The sequence below is a fragment of the Myotis nattereri genome, assembly GCF_964212035.1.
Source record: "Myotis nattereri genome assembly, chromosome: 16".
In the NCBI taxonomy this organism is placed as follows: Eukaryota; Metazoa; Chordata; class Mammalia; order Chiroptera; family Vespertilionidae; genus Myotis; species Myotis nattereri.
This window is the reverse complement of record NC_138091.1, coordinates 30,881,286-30,900,637: the sequence shown is the minus strand read 5'-3', so window position 1 is coordinate 30,900,637 and position 19,352 is coordinate 30,881,286. Positions and strand designations below refer to the sequence as shown.

General features: G+C 42.5%; 1 protein-coding gene across 1 annotated transcript in view; it reads right to left on the bottom strand.

The window, feature by feature from the left end:
* ANKFN1 (ankyrin repeat and fibronectin type III domain containing 1) overlaps positions 1-19,352 on the bottom strand; it is a 482,658-nt gene that overhangs the window by 67,797 nt on the left and 395,509 nt on the right. Inside the window, exons 10-11 of the mRNA XM_081109618.1 lie at positions 5,621-5,718; positions 3,116-3,206 (exon numbers count right to left, since the gene is read on the bottom strand). Coding sequence (XP_080965744.1) covers positions 3,116-3,206; positions 5,621-5,718 — 189 coding nt within the window. The remainder of the gene's footprint in view (positions 1-3,115; positions 3,207-5,620; positions 5,719-19,352) is intronic.

The window sequence follows — 19,352 nt, the reverse complement described above, 5'->3', positions numbered from 1 at the left end:
AAATCCTTATGATAAGATGAGCAACATAGTTTGCTTCAGTAGGACTCCTGGGTGGCTGAATTACTGCCTGGCCCTGAACATGCTAATACATTCTAATGAGTGTTAATACTGCTGTCAATGCAAGGGGAGATGAAATGGACCTGGCTGTTTCAGCCGAGTCCTATTACATCAGAGGCGAGCTTGAGCTGATGACTTTATGATACATTAGAAAATTGCTAATGCTAAATTGCAGCCTGAGTGAATGCCGGACATGATGCCAAGGTTTTTGGAAAGAATGAGTTTTTCTCATAGATGTTTGGAAGGTTCTGACGACTACATAAAATAGGAGACTTTAGGGATGAGGGAGAAAATTGAAAATATATTAAGAAATCAGGAACCTGACAGGAATAAACTTGGTGTGGTAAGAAAAGAGCAGATTGTGCCACATAATACAGTTCACTGTTCTGGTAATGAGACACTTCAGTTGCAACACAATGCAGAGCTTACATTCGCTGGCGATATCAGGGCTTTCCTGATCGTAACTCAGACAAGCCTGTCTGGGTCCTTTTCTCTTATTATGTACCCTACCATATAACATAAGTCTATAAAAACACATTAAGGCCTTTTGTAAAAATATAAAAAAAGTTTTATAGCTTACTGGAACATATTACCCAATTTCCAATTACTCTGTCATGTTAGAATACATTGTCTTCTGGTAAATATTTGAATAATGATACATGTTACATCACAATGTCATACTCTGTTTGTAAATAGAACCAGAGTGTTTTTATATTGTTCTTTCCAAGTGATATGGCATGTCTGCAGCAACTGTAATGACATGTTTGCATTTTAGCTCTTTGCCAGATACCCCTACTAATTCATTGTGCTGTTTTTGAAAGCACTGCCATTTTGCTATGTTAATTAGCAAGAAGTAAGTGAATCTTCCAGTCTTGGACAACTGTTCTTGTCATTTTGGAGAGAGCTCTTCACATGAGCTGTAAGGAAGAGTGTCTGAATAAAATTTGTTTATAGAACCAGACATGTGATGTGTATATGTAAATGCATCCACATGCAGATCCGAATTTGCATGGGGTGTGCATTTGGAGTGGGTTTCCCACTGCCCTACCTTCAAGTGAGCTGAGGCTAGCTTTTTTTTTTTTCTTTTCTGTTTCTTCTATCCCTCCATTTCCAATAATATGTACCCATTTCCTTTTCTTCTTGGAAAGAGATTGGTTCCCTTATTATCTTAATCTTTCAATATTCCCAGTTTGTATTTCTGACAAGTCTTGAATAAGAAAGATGTCCAAATAAGACTGGAATACTTAAATCATTAAGTGCTAGGGGATTCAGGAGCCTTATAGAGTCTCTGGTATCAGTGATCTAAGGCTCTGTATGATCTGGATTAGCTGTCTGAATCCACCAGAGATGGGAGTCAGGAATGGTTGGCTGGTTCTTAGTTGGCTTATCTGCCTGATAGTGGGACACTAGTTACTCCTGGTTTAGGTAGCGGGTCTTGAGCTGTTTGGGCTTGGATCCTGGCTTAGCCACATACCAGAGTTGTAAGCTTGAGTAAGGCAACATCCTCTCTGAATCCCTATTTCCTTATTATTAGAGGAGATGGAGGAGTTGGACCTGACTTCAGTGGTTGCTAGTTTGGTGATGTGGGGCTCTGTGTGTGTATGTACCTCTCTATGTTAATAGTTCTCTCATCAGTAAAATGGGTCTAAGAATAAAATTCACCTCAGTAGGTTTGTTATAAAGATTAAAAGAGTTAACCCATGATAAATTCCTAGATTAACACACAGCATATAATGAGTCTTATAGATGTTAGCTCAGATGCTGCTTATCCACAAGATGGAACAGTGATGACTGATAGTTGTGAGGATTGAGATACTGAATGGGAAACCCCATAGTATACCACCGATTTGTGATTGGTCCTGGGTAAAGAGTTATCATAATACTCAAAAAGTATATAAATATAAAAAATAAAACTCATAACTCAGATATCCACTATTAAATTTGGAGAGTTCTATTTAGACACACCTATCTAATTATAGTCAAACTCACAGTTTAAATGTTGTATAAAAATCTTGCATTTTTTTACACAAAGCTTATACTGTAAGAATTTCTTCAACACAATGAATGCTTTGTAAAACACCATTTTGTTCTGTAGTATAGATACTATATGATACTTTATTTAACCATTAAGTTAATACAGAATACTTGTTCTCTCACCACACATGATATTTCACTGTAGCAATATGTTGCTGCACTGCACATCTTTGTCCATAATTGTTTGTCTGCCTCTGTTTTCTTAGGTTAAATTCCTAGATGTGTAATTATGGGTTAGAAAGAAATGAATGTTCTTATGGTAGTTGATATAGATGGCAAATTGTGTTCCAAAAAGGAAGTAGCAGTTTGTACTCACAGGAAGCATATTATACCATTTTTAACTATCACATTCGTGAAGATCCAAAAAACTCCAACACCAGCAATAGGCTCATTATGCAAAAAAATACATTATATGATATGTTTGGAGATTGTTTTTTTCTGGTTAACGAAGAGTTACCAGATATACCAGGGCATAAATTATTAAACTTCAAATAATTAGAGGAGGCTTTGCTGGGTTTTTCAGCCACCACAACAGATATTATCAGTTATATTTGTGGCAGAGTGCCTGTTTGTAAGAAAGTTTTTCTTCTGACGGAATGTAAGATTTGCTAGGTTCCTGTCACAAAAGGGGTGATAAGAGCTAAAATGGACTCTATGTATTTTGGGCCAGCCAGTGCCACGGAGCCGTTTCACTATATCCCCACAAAAGACCTGGGTAAGGCTGTGATCAGACCCATTCTATAGATGTTGAATTGAGACTCTTGAGAGTTTCAGTAACCTTTGAAGGCTATACAGTTAATGGGCACCAAATTTAGTCTTGCTGGTTACATATCTCCTTTCATTCCACTGAGTTGCTTCCAGGGGAAGCATTTCTGCAGATAAATCATTCATTATATGGCCCAGATGCTGCCCTGAGTTAGTCTCCTGCAGTGGAGAGAGGGAATGAATGGCAATGACATCCTGAGGATAGAGTGGGAGTTGGAGCCTGTTGCCAGGCTTGAGGGAGTTCACAACCACCACCTACTAGAAGGAGAGGCACATGTTGGCGTCGTGGTCTGAGCAGGTCCCCATCCTTTCATGTTATAAGCTGAGACTTGAACAAAGTACTGTTGGCCCTGCAAAGTATCAAAATAGAAGAATGCATCAGGAATTTTATTTAGTCACTGTTACCCTAGAAGTAGATTTTCTTGTCTGCTGAACTCCTTTATCCCTTGAGAGTAAACTACTCCACCACCCATACTTTAGCTTTCTAGCTTTTCTTGACTATTATGTTTACGTATGATAATACATATTTTGGGGGTGTCCTTTTGCTTTCTTTATGCTATCTTCTATCCCAAGAAATACAATATCATAAATTACTTTTTCTGGCCCCTCCAAAACACATAAACACCAATTTTTAAAATACACAGTTTTATAAGGTTTACCAAAAAAGAGTACTTTTTCATCCTCACCTTTCTCATCTTCCCCTCCCCCAGAGACAACCACCATCACCATTTTAGCTGATCAACTTGCTTTATAAAAGTAACAAGTTTTAATGAATATCTTTTCAGATTAGTCATTAAAGTTCTGCTTCATTCTTTTAGTGGCTGCGTCGTACTTCTCTGTGGGGCAAATACAGCCATTTATTTAACTAATCCCTCACTGGTGCAAGTTTGGGTTACTTCCACAAGTTACACCACAATAAACAATGCTACAATAAATATTCTCAACTCACCTATCAAAACTTCAAAAAAGTTAATTATTTGATATTACTTCCACTTTAAAACTGTTATTAAAACAATGATATATTCTTTAATGTCTTCTGGTATTATGAGTTAAGGAGTTATTTTTGTTTGCTTATAATCTTTTAAAATGTTTTGTATGGCTTTATGTTTTTGCTTTGAGGAGTTTGTTTTTTTCCCGGTGAACTCAAAGGGGCATTTTAGAAGCCAGCATTTGATAAACCATTGATTGCAAAAATTGTAAAATGGTGTTTGTAGTTAAAAAAAGAAAAAAAAAGAAAAAGCAATCTCTGAAGAGCCTTTGCTAGGGGTTTAATAATATTGGGCTTACTCTAATGTAAAGTTAAAAATTTTTTAACATTAAAAATGGGTTTCTATAAAAATGGGTTTCTCTGTACCTCAAGGTTATGGAGACTATAGAAGTGTAAATCTACTTCTACTCTTTTATGTGATTAGGATACTGTCTGCATTGTTCACATTGGATGACCAAGTGGAAAAACTTAATTCCTGTAAAAATTAGTTCAAATATTAGAGAAATTCTCCGTGGAGAGCTTTCCATTTTTATCACCATAACACTTTTTCTTTTCAAGCAATGGAAATTCTCTAGGGTTCTCTATGGCCCTCTTCCATCATGTGAGCTATAGGGTTGGGAATCATTCGTCTGCTGTCTGCCGATAGCATCTCTGGGGGCCACCCACTCGTGTTTGTTTTTTCTGGTAATCCACAGTTTTGGCTTCTGGTGTAGACGTGTGATTAGAACTAAAAGTCAGGATTCTGTGGTGGTGACCCAACCACCAAGCATTCTGTTAGAATGAGCTGGTTCATATTCAAAGAGACGTACCCTGGTGCACCTTCTTAATGCTGGGTTTTAGGATTGTACTTTATATAGAACTGTTTTAATTGACTAACTTTTTAGAAAAACAACAATAATAACAAAATTCTCCCTCTACCTCGTGAAAGTCCTAAGGTATTATTTAAATTGTTCTGCTCTCCCCCCGTCAAAAAAATTTACAGGTTGGATTTAAGTTTACTTAAAAATGCTTTTTTCCCCATTATAAAAAAAGATTTTGGTGATCCAGTTTTGTTGCATTTTAATTATTAGAGGAAATATAGGGTTTGTTTCTGTCTGAACTGATTTGCTAGGTGTTTTTATATTTTGCATTTTGTATGCTTATATGGTTTATAGTTCTATAAATAATTAACATTTAAGTTTAGATTGGTTGAACAAATAAGCACAGTTTGTTCCAGTTTTTCATTCACAGTTTAAATTGGTTCAGGTTACTGAGAAATGTAGCGCCACCATATATAGCTTCTTTTTTGAGAGAGCAGATTTAGACAGATTTTTTTTTTTTTTTTTTTTAAATCAAGGGAAAAGGATTTTTCTCAGGAAATTGTGTGACTCCAATTGATGACTGATCTCAACCAGGCTGTGGGGGTGAGGGATAGATGAGGCTGTTATTTTTACCATCAGACAGGGAGTCAAAATTGGATCTCTCGGAGCCTTTGATCCCCCCTAAAGATTAGACTGAGATCCAGAAAGCAGCAGCTTTCAAGGCTTGTGTGAGGCCAGTCTTTTTCTGATCTCCGTAGAACATGGCAGCTTACAAAGTGGTTCATGCTGTCTGCTTACTCCATTGTGGGGTTCAGATTATGGATACCAGACATATCACGCTTAACGAATGGCAGTTGTTGCCAGAGGACTGGGTGTTGCCTGTTGCTTCCAGAGTAAGGCATTTGCTACCAAAATCCCCGCACAAACATCGGGGGCAGGGGAATGGGAAGTTTAAGGGGGAAGATTTGGCATTTACCGTTTTAAGCCCTGTAATTGTGCATCTCAGGGTCTGTAGGTCCTCCATGATGATTTCTCCAGCCAAAGGACAGAAGTCTTTAGACATACTCCATTCCACTGGGAGGGAGAGAAGGAGGGAGAGGGAGGCAGAAAGAGGCAGAGGGAGAGGAAAAGAGAATGGATGAAATTGTCATTAAGAAATAAAGACACTCTAGCACAGAATCTCTCTCAAAAATAGTAAGTTTACCCTCTTTTTCCTATATTGACACATCTAACATTCTCCTCAACATAAGTCAGTTTCCAAGTTCACAATTATATTTTTTAAAACACGAGCAAAAAAAGTAATTATTCAACAATGACTAATATACCTTAAATACTTGTGTGTGTGCGTGTATAGACACACATTTTCTCAGGCACATTACATGTACAAGTTCACTGTATATAGAAGATGACATATTTTATTATATGTGAGAAGGCTTCATTATGACACTGCATTCTATTTATTACCAAGTCTGGTTTCTGCCTCACTGTTCTTCTGAAAATGCTATTTCAGGGTCCCAGTGACATTCTCATATTCGAAATAAAGAAGCCTCCTTTCATTTCCTCCCATAAAACCTGACACCTTCCCCTGGAATCATTCTCTTTTCTGAGTGTCTCATACGCCATTCCCTGCTTTCCTTCTACTTCCTGACGTTATCTCCCAGGATTTGGGATTTGTGGCTGACCTCTGCAGTGCTCCCCTCACACCTGGCATCCTCAAAGTGGGTGTTCATTCAAGGTTACATCTAACACCCAAATTCTAATACTCCATTTTCCTGTGAGACCACTGGTTGAAAAACCATGATCAGGAAAGATGAATTTTGTATCATTGGTAAAAAGTGTCTTAAGGGACAGTTTGCATATGGCAGGATTTAAGGCAATCCTAAATGAAGCAGGCGATTGAGTCACATGGGAGACAAGGCCTGCGTGTTTCTAAACCTCATGATGACAAGCTATAGACTGTAAGATTTAAATTACATTCTCTGTGACACTTAAATACTTCAAAATTAAGCCAAGCTATTCCTAAATTCTGTTGCTTCCCCAGAGTCACAGATCTCTCTGCTTTAGTTACAGCCCCTCTACCTCTTTTCATTATTCTCCTGGGAGTCTGCCTTGCTTTCTCCACTCTCTCAAAATTGCTCTCCTAAAATTACTAGTGTTCTGACCATCCACAAAACCTCTTCTTAGGAAATTTTGCCACAATGGCCTCCCTTATTTTTTTACAACCTTCTTTCCGATTGGTTTTAGTTGCACACTTTCTTCTGCTTCTCCCTCCTGATTTCCACATTCCAGGCTCTCCCAGGGTTCCCCTTTTCTTCTTCCTTTGATGTGCTATTCCTTGGGGGTTTGGCTCTTCTATTTACTCCTCATACTTGCCACAGGTAATGACCTTAGTCACTGTTATGGCTCCAGCTGTGCCTCTTGAAACTGTAATTCTAGGTAGTATAACCTCTTTCTGGAGCTTTAATTTTCTCCTGTAAGTCTTCACTCCACTTGAGTATCTCTTAAGTACTTGCCAAGATATGTTTCTTCTCTTGTTTCCTCAATTTTAGCTCATGGTACTGACACATACCCAGTCCCCCAATCTCAAATCTGAGAGCGTCCTTACCTCCTCTTTTCCCCCTTATTCCTTACAATGAGTAAATTACTAAACCCAGTAGGTTCTACGTTTTCCCTCTTCCCCTCACACTGAAATTACTGTGCAACAGGCCTTTATAATCATGATCATCAGCTCTGCAGTTGATTTTTTTATAAGCCTGATAGATCAACTGATTAGCTCTCCTAATTTATTTTTCTGTTCATCTTTTCATCCTCATATACAATCCTCTTACTATATAACCTGAATTATAGTTTTGAAATGCAGACCTATTTATTTCATTCCTCCACTTAAAATCTTTCATAGTGCTTTCAAAATAAAATGAATTTTTACCAAGGCATTCAAGGACTTTCATAATCTGGTTCCAACCTTACTCTCCTGTCTTCATCTTCTTCCATTTCCCAAAGCAAATTCCTAGTTATGTAAGTCCTGTTATCTGACTATTGTGTGCATTTTCCTGCCTCTGTGTCTTTTGCTCATCTTCCAACTTTGGCTTTGTGAAACCCAACTAATCGTTTAAGACCTGGCAAAGCCAACTCTTAATTCCTGTGCAATAATTAATTAAACACCTGTTTTTGTGCTCGTAGAGTTCTTTATTCATATAAAAACAAGGTTTATTAAACACATTATGCTTTATTGTGTCTCTTTTTCTTATTAGATCGTGAGAAACTTGAGAATAGGAAGTGCCACTTCTTTTCCTCTCTGGTATGTGGATCTGTGTATGCAGTACATAGATGGTGCCTACTAAATATTTTACACACACACACACACCTGGAATAGACTGCTTTTTTCCAACATGGAGGTATTTTCTTCTTCTCTAGTCTCTTGCCCTTTGAAGCTTTCAGGCATATTGTAAAACCCAGTTAAAATCAGATGATTATACAGTTATGTTAACTTTCAAATTGAGCGTTATAACTCTCTACCTCCTTATAAATATGTATTCTAAAACACACATATATATGTTTTTATATACGTTATATATATGTGTATAATTGTTTTCAAAATGTTTTATTCTGCTTATTAGGAGCTACTAGCTCTTGAAGAAGTTGTCTCTGAAAGTCAAATTGGAGTGGGTTTGTAATTAGAGAATAATCTTGGATAATATTTTAACTAAAGGAAAAAAAGAAATCATTGAAGGAGTTATCACAAACAAAACAGAATGAAAATTAGTAGCAAATGTATAAAGACATCTAGAAAGAACAAAGAAAATTCTAGAAACAAAAATATCCTTGATTGCCATTGAACATGCTTGATTGACTGATGTGGTGGAGCTCCAAGTTCAAGGCTGATAATTAAGAGCTTCTGATTCCAAGCTAAGGATTCAGGGTAGCATCCCAAAGAAGAGTTAGGGATTAGGGGGAATGATACCAGATTATTTGGCAAGTGATTAATGAGAAGTTGCTCAAAGATACAATCTTTAAAATTTCTGAAGAAACACAATTTATTTTTGAATAAGAACTATTTATGTGCTATTGAATATGTTTTACAGAGCATGTTACAGGTGGAAAAGAGGGCCTGGCTTCTTGAAAATCAGAATAAAAACATAGAAGCCGGTTTGTCAGAATGTGCGTGTGGTCCTGCTTGTACAGTTAATAGAATGTTTTAAGCATTTAAGTCTAATTAGATCTTATAACACATATAGGTTTCAAAGGGGGAAGGGACTAGGAAAAGAGAAGAGTCACTTGGAAGGAAAAAAATTATCCATGTTGGAATGGCCAACCTATTCTGGGATGACCAATAGTCGTTTTCTTCTATGTACTTTCCTGGGTTCGTGGACTCTTCTGACATGTAAAAAGGAGCTCCTGATAATTTAAGAAGGAAGAGGGAACAGAGTAAGCAGGAGCCACTTTGAGAGCCAACTAGGAATTCTAGGAAGGCAAGTTAGCATGGTCTCTCTGGAAAGTTATGTGTAGGTCATTTAAAGACTTAATATTAAGGCCATGAGAAAATCACATATAAGCCTGTTCTAAATCCCTGAAGGGCTGGAGCCATGTATATGAAGTTTAAAGCTATATAAGACTTATAATTTTAAGATAAAGATCAGGCAACTGTTTCTATTTAGGTCTGGGAAATAGAAGCAGGGTTTAATCATGCAATGGCTCATAGCAGTTGAACATGAGCAAGAAAGGTACAGACAAAACCTAGGTGTTAGTATTTCTTAAAATTTGGCTCTGGCTCAAACTGTGATGTACTATATTTAAATCAAATAACTGGATATTTTAAATGTGACACTGTTATTTTAACAAATACTTCATTTTTATCTAAGCTTTAGAAATGTAGAATCATTTGGGCAGGAGAGTTCTAGCTGAACATGACCATTTTCCTGATGGCAGCAATGTAAATCAAAGTTAACGCATTAAGCGCCAAGCCTGTTTTGTCTTCCTTTCCATTTAGCCTGTGATACTCGATTTCACTGATTTGTTGGTGGCCAGAGACTGATGAGGTCCAAACAGAAAGTATAGTGTCAGTCACCGGTGACTGACATGGTGCTTAACGTGTTAAAAAGCATAAGATGAAAAAGAACTGAAGATCTGGGCTTGTCACCTAAAGCCTATAATGTGAGGGGAAATGCCACAGACTCAATGAGAAAGGCAGAGAACTCAGAACTAGAAGTGTTAGGATGTACAAGCTGAGAACTTAGTCTAACGCACAGGTAAATAATAAGTCTCCTGTTGTAGACTGTGTGATTAATACACCCTGCTCTCTCTGGAACACTTTTAAGTTTCAGGCCAGTTTTTTGAGATGTGATAACTATGTATCCTAAAGGTGTAAAGAAATAACATTGCAACAATGTCCAGTTAATTTCATCTCATTAAAAAATAAACCCCAAACCTGTTATTGTCCAGGTTCTCCCTAAAGTCTCCAATGCCTCAAAGCCCAGAGTTGTTTTATCCTGTTTGCACACTGGGAAGAGTACACAGTAAAAGTTATCCTCTCTCCTTTTGCCTAGGCCCCACCCACACCCCCCACTCCAGCCTCACCAGTCACTGGACCTCAGACCCATTGCTTATGCCGTTTTCTTTTTTTGTACGCTATCCTCTGTCCCCAAATCATCTTCCTCTTCATTCAAACAGACCTGGTTCAAGGACATTTCCATTCGATAGCTTCTCCTGGGCTTCCAAGGGAAGCTCCTTTGCCAATTTTTCTGTCTTATATTTTCTGTCTTAGCAATTTTAATGTCTTATATTGCACTTGCGTTATTGTTTTTTATTTAATTTTTAAGACATCTGTCTCCTCTGTAGTCTATATACTCTTTGAGGGCAAGACCATGTCAAATTAATACCAGTATCCAAAGCACTTATTATAGCACCACAGGTGGCTCAGTAAATGCTGGGTAAATTGAATGCTTGATTCTGGACTTTCAAATATTTAAAGTCTAAAGTAGACAGAACTCTGATGCTGGTACATAAAGAGTAAGAAAACAGTGTCAGAAAAAACGTAGTCAAAAGAGAGTAGAAGTTGCTTGAGCTGCCCAGTAAGTGGTTGAGATGGAGATTAACTACTGGCCTCCAGATTCCCAGCATCCCAGACTCTTCACTTGCCCAAACTGTCTCTCAGGAACCCCCAAAATAAAAGTTTATTTCCTATTTCCTATCAACATTTCTATGGAACCAAAACAGCATTCTTACTGGCCACACTCAGCCTGGCGCCTTAGCTAATGAACGGAATTTGGCTAGACTGTCTAGCCCAGCACCAGAGCATTATGAAATCTTCCCCTGATCCATCTAATTGTGCAGTTTCTAACCTTCCAGGCCAACCATAGCACAAGAGGAAGAAAGAGGAAGAGAGGGACGTGCCCAGAAACCCAAATACAGTCATTTCTAGAGATGAGAAGATGTGCCTTGCTGAAGCATGAGCCCGCTCAACACTTGTGGGTTTTAAATTGGGAACTGACGTGAAAACTCTGGATCTGAGAATTCTGTTTAGCTCTGGCAAAATAGGAGGTCAGAGCTGCTTGCATATTTTATTTTAAATTCCCTTGGTAGTCCTAGGATCAGGGGCATGCATTACATTCAAACAAAAATCTTTATTGTTTGCATAGCACATGGTCTTCTAGTTAATTAGAAAAACATTTCCCCCCCAAATTAAATTTCTCTAGAAAAACAATGATTTAAATTAAGGGCAAACGGCTTTTTATTTTTATTTTTATTTTTTTTATTTTTTATTTTTTTGGACAGTAGTAAAGCCTTCCTGACCCACGACTCCTAGAAGATTAAAAGCAAAGTTGGAATTGGAAGGTTGTATTCAATTACTTATTGTCAGATTCTGCCACCCCACAAATAATAAGTGCCCATCTGTATATACTGTATACTGTTTTAGTTTTGCCTGCCATATGCTAGAGTGACATACAGATACAGACAGGAAGCAGGGATGTCTAAATATTCAGGTTTTGAGAAGTACATAAAGCACTACAAGTAACCACAGAAAAAGCTCCACAGTCGGATCCATTTACTTCTTTATGTCCTTCCTAATAGTTCATCCTATATGTCTCTTACCTAAAAGTATTCTTTCTCATGATCCCATTGGTTTTTTAAATGAAAGGCATTATCATTTATATGGTTCATATTATTACTAGTGGGGCTTTCTCTCTTTCCAAGCCTAGCATAAATGTTTGTTGAATGCATACCAGTCTTCAGAGGCCCAGTTGCTGCCAGCCTCATGTCTCCAATGAGATCCATGGTGCTTTACCTCTCATTACTTATCTGGTCACTTAGCTAGGAGAACTAGGAATGTCTTCAAACAAAATTCCCTCAGTAATGTTGACAGTTTGGGGATGAGAAAGTCTGAAAATCTGCACTAGTTGAGTTATTGGGAGCATAAATAATCCACAAACTGAGGTCATATAGAGGTCACTATTTTCTTATATTTATAGGATATCTGTCCTTAGTAGACACATTCACTGGTTTGGGGAAGGTGTCTGTCAAATTTATCACAAAGTAGTGTACAAAATCCACTTTTTGTGTCACATCTGAGACCAAGTGGTATGATAGGGTGGCTTTCAGAGGAAGCACAAATAGGGAAAGGGAGGAAGTCAGAGCTTTGCCTTGCTCCATATTTATATGCGATAAATGCAACAGGGTGCTGAAGTTGACCCATATAGCTCACAAGAGCTGAATGTTAAAATTTCAGAATTTTGTGAACTGGTGGTTAATACAGCCACCATGAAAAATTAAATTGTATAAACTTAAAGTTAAAGAAATTATATTAAAGACAAATGCAGTAAGTACCTAAAACTCATCTCTATTTTTACAGCATTTTTTTAATTAAACTAGAAGCCCGTTGCACGAAGATTTGTGCAATAGGCCTTCCTTCCCCTGGCTGCCGGCACCGGGTTTCCTCTGGCACCCAGGACCCAGGCCTTTGGTCTGGCCACAGTGGAGAAGCCAAGCCTCTTCAGTCTTCAGTTCAGCCAGAGCCTTCCATCCTCATGGAGACATGAGGCTGCGTATGCAAATTAACCACCATCTTTGTTGGGTTACTTTGCATACTCATCTGATTGGCAGGTGGGCGTAGCAGAGTGACACCAATTTGCATGTTTCTCTTTTATTAGTGTAGATACTAGTGGCCCAGTGCACAAAATTCATGTGTGTGTGGGGGTGTCCCTCAGCCTGGCCTGCACCCTCTCCAATCTGGGACCTCTCAGGGGATATCCGACTGCCGGTTTAGGCCCGATCCCCACCGGCAGTCGGATATCCCTCTCGCAATTCGGGACTGCTGGCTCCTAACTGCTCACCTACCTGCCTGCTGGATCGCCCCTAACCACTCTGCCTGCTGGCCTGATCACCCCCAACTGCCCCCCCTTCCGGTCTGATCACCGCTAACTGCCCACCCCCCCACCGGCTTGCTCGCCCCCCAACTGTCCTCCCCCCTCGCTGCCTGTTTGCCCCCACTGCCCACCCTGCCGACCTGCTTGCCCCCAACTGCCTCCCCTGCCAGCCTGCTCACCCCCAACTGCCCCTACTCCCCCCCCCCCCCACTCCCCGCCAGCCTGCTTGCCCCTAACCGCCTCTGCCCCACCACCATGGCTTTGTCCAGCCGGACGTCTGGTCTCCTAGAAGGGTCTCCCAGTCTAATTAGCATACTATCCTTTTATTAGTATAGAAGTATAGATGCCCTTGGGTTTATTGATACCTATTGTATCTGGATGGTATAAATAGCATATAATGGTGTACTACTGAATATCTCTTCCCAGTGTATTTAGTGACATCACGTTGGTAGCTTGAAATTGGCCATGGTGGGAATATTTACACCATAGAAATCAGCAAATACTATAAACCAGGGCTTGATTTTTCATTTTGTGGATTGTCTAGACCAGGTATCAGCAAACTACAGTTCCATGAGCCAGATTTGGCCTGAGATTTTGTATGGCCCAGGAGCTAAGAATGGTTTTGGTTTTTACATTTTTGAAGGACTATAAAAAAAAGAAATACACACACAATGAAAAATATGACAGAGACTATATATAGCTCATGAAGCCTAATGTATTTACTCTCTGGCCCTTTATAGGAGAAATTTGCTGACCACTGGTCTAGACTTAAGAAAGTGATGGAGAAAATGTTGATAAAGCAGATTAAAGTTAAAAGTTTCTGTGGCTATTAAATAATGAGTAGCACAAAAAAATTGAAGAAAAATTTGTCTAGTGCTTGTAAACTATTATTTGATTCAACAAAGAATGTCATTGACAAATGAGTGAAGTTCCAACATAAGTTTTTGTTGTTTCATTTTTGTTTTGCATCCTTAAAGTAAATGAAAATACCAAGCAACATTTACATTAGAACTACACTCATTGTTACTTGCAGCTATAGGTTGACTATGGATTCAAGAGTTTGATAAAAATAAACATTTTGGGAGAATCACTAGGCTACAAGGAATTTACAAAAAAAGTGTATATATTTTCTTATTATTTGTAAATTGTGTGCTGCATATCTTTTCTGTCAGTGAAATTTATAAAAGTGTATGTATATGTATGCATATATACATATAGACCCCCCCACACACACACACACATACACAGAGCCAATTGTTAAATAGTTACCACTAGATAAACGCTTGATGACTGCTCAGATGGACTCTAAGGGTGGGTGTATCCTGACCAGCTGGGTATAATGCTTAAGGAGTGTAGATTTCTTGGGCATAATCTAGGTAGCATTCTGTTACCAGGACACAAGAATGAGGTATGTGCCACTCATTTAGGAGGCAGGAGTGGCACAGTGAAGGAATCTGGGTGCAGAATTTCAGTTACCAAGCAAGCACTTAGTACAGGTGCCCAGGCTCCCAGCATAAGTCAGTTCTTTTTACCTAAGCCACACGGGCAGAGCACACAGCCTGCAGGGTGGGAATTCATAAACATGACTGCAACAAAAGGATGGCAGGGTCAGGGGCCAACCAACAGGAACCTCAGTGTTGATTGCATGGATGGCAGGAGATACCCCTGTTGCCGTGAAAGAGCGCTGCACCTAACCAGGATTATCTGTACCTCATCATTATATGCTTTATTATACATTATTATTATAATTTACTAGAGGCCCGCTGCACAAAAATGTGTGCACTCGGGGGTGGGGGTGGGGGGTCCCTCAGCCCGGCCTGTGCCCTCTCGCAGTCTGGGACCCCTCGGGAGATAATGACCTGCTGGCTTAGGCCTGCTCCCGGGTGGCAGAGGGCAGGCCCAGTCCTTAGGTGCAGCCCCTGGTCGGGCTCAGAGCAGGGCAGATTGGGGAGTTGGGGCGCCACCCCCTGTCATGCACAGAGCAGGGCAGATTGGGAGGTTGTGATGCCACCCTCAGTCACGCTCAGGGTAGGGCCAATTGGGGGGTTGGGGCACCGTCCCCTGTCACACTCAAGGCAGGGTCGATGGGGGGGTTGCGGTGCCACCCCCTGTCATACACAGAGCAGGGCCAATCAGGGAGTTGGGGCTCCATACCCTGTCACACACAGAGCAGGGTCGATCATGGGGTTGGGGAGCTCCCCCATGTCACGCACAGAGCAGGGTCGATCAGGGGGTTGAGGAGCTCCCCCCTGTCACGCACAGAGCAGGGTCGATCAGGGGGTTGGGGAGCTCCCCCCTGTCACGCACAGAGCAGGGCCGATCAGGGGGTTGGGGAGCTCCCCCCTGTCACTCACAGAGTAGGGCCGATAGGGGAGTTGGGGCACCACCTCCTGTCACAGAGCAGGGCCCATCAGGGGGTTGGGGCGCCGCCCACTATCACCCGCAGAGCAGGGCCGATCAGGGGGTTGGGGCGCTGCCACTGTCACACTCAGGGCAGGGCCGATGGGGAGGTTATGGCTCTACCCCATCACACACAGAGCAGGGCCCGTGGGGGGGGGAGGGGTTTGGGGCGCCGCACCCTGTCACACACAGAGCTGCAGGGCGTTCAGGGGGTTGGGGAGCTCCCCCCATCAGGCACAGAGCAGGGCTGATCAGGGGGTTGGGGCGCCTTCCCCTGTCATGAACAGAGCAGGGCGGATAGGGAGGTTGTGGCCCTGCCCCCTGTCACACACAGAGCCGCAGGGCGATCAGGGGGTTTGGGCGCTGCCCCCTGTCACGCTGATCCCGGTGCCGCGAGGCCTCTCGGCTCTGCTGATCCTGGTGCTGGGAGGCCTCGCGGCTCCGCTGATCCCGGTGCTGGGAGGAATATTACCCTTTTACTATATAGGATAGAGGCCTGGTGCATGGGTGGGGGCCGGCTTGTTTGCCCTGAAGGGTGTCCTGGATCAGGGTGGGGGTCCCCACTGGGGAGCCTGGCCAGCCTGGGTGAGGGGATGATGGCTGTTTGCAGCTGGTCACACACCCTTCAGGGTGGGGGTCCCCACTGGGGTGCCTGGCCAGTCTGGGTGAGGGGCTGAGGGCTGTTTTCAGGCTGGGACTGAAGCTCCCAACTGCTTTTTTTTCTTTTCTTTTTTTTATTCTGGGCCAGCTTTAGCTCTGAGGCTCCAGCTCTTAGGCCTCCACTCCTGAAAGCAGGTTTCTGGTTTGTTTCGGTTCTATAATCGAAACTCTGTATCAACTCCAACTCTGAGATACCGGCTGGCTGAAAGCTGGTTTCTGGGGTTTTGTTTAGCATTTATATTTGTTACAATGTTTGAAACTGCAGGCTCAGAGGCCGGCAAGGCAGGCGGGGAACATTGCAGTCCTCCATCACTGAAGCAAGCAAGCCTCATGTTAGTTTCAAGCTGCCTGGCTGCCGGCCGCCATCTTGGCTGCCAGTTAATTTGCATATCTCGCTGATTAGCCAATGGGAAGGGTAGTGGTCGTATGCCAATTACCATGTTTCTCTTTTATTAGATAGGACTAGGGGCCCGGTGCACGAAATTCGTGTACTGGGCGGGGGAGAGTGTCCCTCAGCCCAGCCTGCCCCCGCTCACATACTGGGAGCCCTCAGGGGATGTCCTATTGACAGCTTAGGCCCGCTCCCTGCTCCCCTTGGGGAGCGGGCCTAAGCCGCAGTCTGGCCTCCCTTTGTGGGAGGTGACCGGGCTGATCAGGGGAAGGAACCAGCCCCATAACCCCACTGCTGCAGCTACTGCCAGTCACCGCAGCCAGCAAGGTTTTTTAATCAACACGGACTCCAGTCCCGTCACCATGAAAAAATGACAACTTTTTTAGGTATTTTCAAGATGTGTCTTTCATATAATAATAATTTCTTTATTATTTTTTTATCCTTACCTGAGACTATATTTCCATTGATTTTTAGAGAATGTGAAAGAGAACGGGAAAGACAGAGAGAAACATCAAAATGAGAGGAACACTTTGGTTGCCACCTGCATGAGCCCTGACCTGGGCCCCGGCCGGGGAGGAGCCTGCAACCTAGGTACATGCCCTTGGTCAGAATTGAACCCAGACCCTGCCATCGGCAGGCCAAGGCATTATCCACTGAGCCAAAGTGGCTAGGGCAGGATCTGACATTTCTTAGCCCTCCAGCAGCGGACCTTCGTTTTTTTCACCAGGAGTGTGGTGAAAAACCCTAGATCACTGTTTTGGATTCTTATTACCCAAGTTACTAAGAATATTACCAGTGGCATACAGGGAGCTTAACCAATGAGCGGTCAGAAAAGGTGCTTCCTCTGTAGTTCACACCAACCTGTGGCTTGGCACCCCACCCACACCCACCCCAGGCTTGACGCCTCTGGCCCAGGCTTCAGGCCTGGGCAGGGGAACCCCATCTCCCCGGATCACGGGCTCCACCCTTGCCAAGGTCTGATGCCTTGGCCAGCGGCGTCGACCCCCATCACCCTTCAATTGCCAGATTGGCCCCTTGCCCAGGCCTGATGCCTCCGCCAGAGGTGTAAGGCCTGGGCCGGGGACCCCCATCTCTCTCCCATTGCTGGCTTCGCCCCCTGCCCAGGCCTGACGCCTCTGGCCAAGGCATTAGGCTTGGGCAGGGGACCCCCAGCTCCCTGTGGTTGCAGGCTCTGCCCCTGCCCAGGCCTAATGCCTCTGGCCAAGGCGTTAGGCCTGGGCAGGGGACCCCTAGCTGCCCAGGATCGCTGACTCCGCCCCTGCTCCCTGCAATGGCTGGTTCCGCCCCTGCCCAGGCCTAACGCCTCTGGCCAAGGCGTTAGGTCTGTGCAGGGTACCCCCAGCTCCCCGCGATTACAGGCTCCACCCCTGCCCAGGCCTAAGGTCTTTGTCCAAGGCTTTAGGCCTGGTCAAGGGGCCCCTAGCTCCCCGGACTGCCCAGCTCCCATTGCTGGCTCCACCCCTGCTTCCCGCTATCACTGGCTGGGCGGCAAAGGCGCCGGGTTCTCTGATCATGGCTAGGGGGCAGGGCTCTTAGCTCCCCCCTGGGTTTCCAATCACCGTCAGTGGCAGGGGGCTTCTTCTGTCCTTTCCCTTTCACCTCCCAGCATTGTGCCTACATATGCAAATTAACCGCCATCTTTGTTGGCAGTTAATTTGCATATCACCCTGATTAGCCAATGGGAAGGGTAGCGGATGTACGGCTAATTACCATGTTTCTCTTTTATTAGATAGGATGATTATCTGGGCTTTATGAATGGCCACCTTTAGGACACTGTGGACTGAAAATAGAGACTTTAGTCATTAGTTTAGAAAAACTTCTTAATTTTCCTTGGAACATTGCCATATCCTTGGACTACTAGTATAAGTTGTCCAGACAAATTTTTATTTGCTTTAGACTACTTTTTAAGAGAAAGTGTCCAGATAATATTATTTGTTTATTATAGATGTACAAGCTTTTTAAAAGCTGCAATGGATAGAGTTGAACAATAGCAGAGACTCAAACCAAGTGACAGAGATCTGAAGGCTGGGACTCCCACCCACCACTCCTCTGAGACTACAGAGGATCTGACATCTTTTCAGTGGGATAAGAGCTCTTCTCCTGGCAAAGCTTCCTGGGATTCTGAGATTTTTGTTTTGTTTTGTTTTGTTTCCAGCAGACTGATGCCCTTCTTGTCTGATGGGGGAGAGCTCCAGCAAGCAATTTTACATTTCTAAAGAATACCAGCAGGGGATCACAGGATCAGCTATTTGATTTATATACACAAGGTCAAAGATATGTGGCCAATTTACAGTTTTCTGAATCCTGTTGGGCCCTCATGGAATTAAAATAACCAGCCACGGGGGCAAAAACAAAAACGTTCCAACTTTCCTGCCAGATGAGAAGCCTTCACTCAGAGAAAGCACTCGCTTTGGCTTTTCTTTCATTCTCTTACTGTACCCATTATTAACACACCATTTTCCTCATTACAATTTTAACAGATTAAACTCCTTAAGGACAGGACCCATGCCATGTTGATCTTTGGAGACCCACCCCACCCTCTTGGAGAGTATGGAGGAGAGGCTCAGATAGAGTGGGTTTGATTTGTGTGTGGGTCCTGATGGTGGTGGGCGGGTGGACAATCCTCAGCCATTTTGCTCACTGTGATCTACAAATTAAGGACTCCTTAGCTGGCCATTTAACCTAATTTCTGAGCCTTATTTCCCACTACTGTCAGCATTTAACCTGTGCTCCAAGGAAGGAAATTTGACATTTAATGGAAACCAACTAGGTTCTTTTACAGATAACTTCCTCATTTATTTCTCACAATATTCCTACAAGATAGGCTAAGTCATTTATTCAATAATTCCACCAGTTTAACAAGTGGATAAACTGGG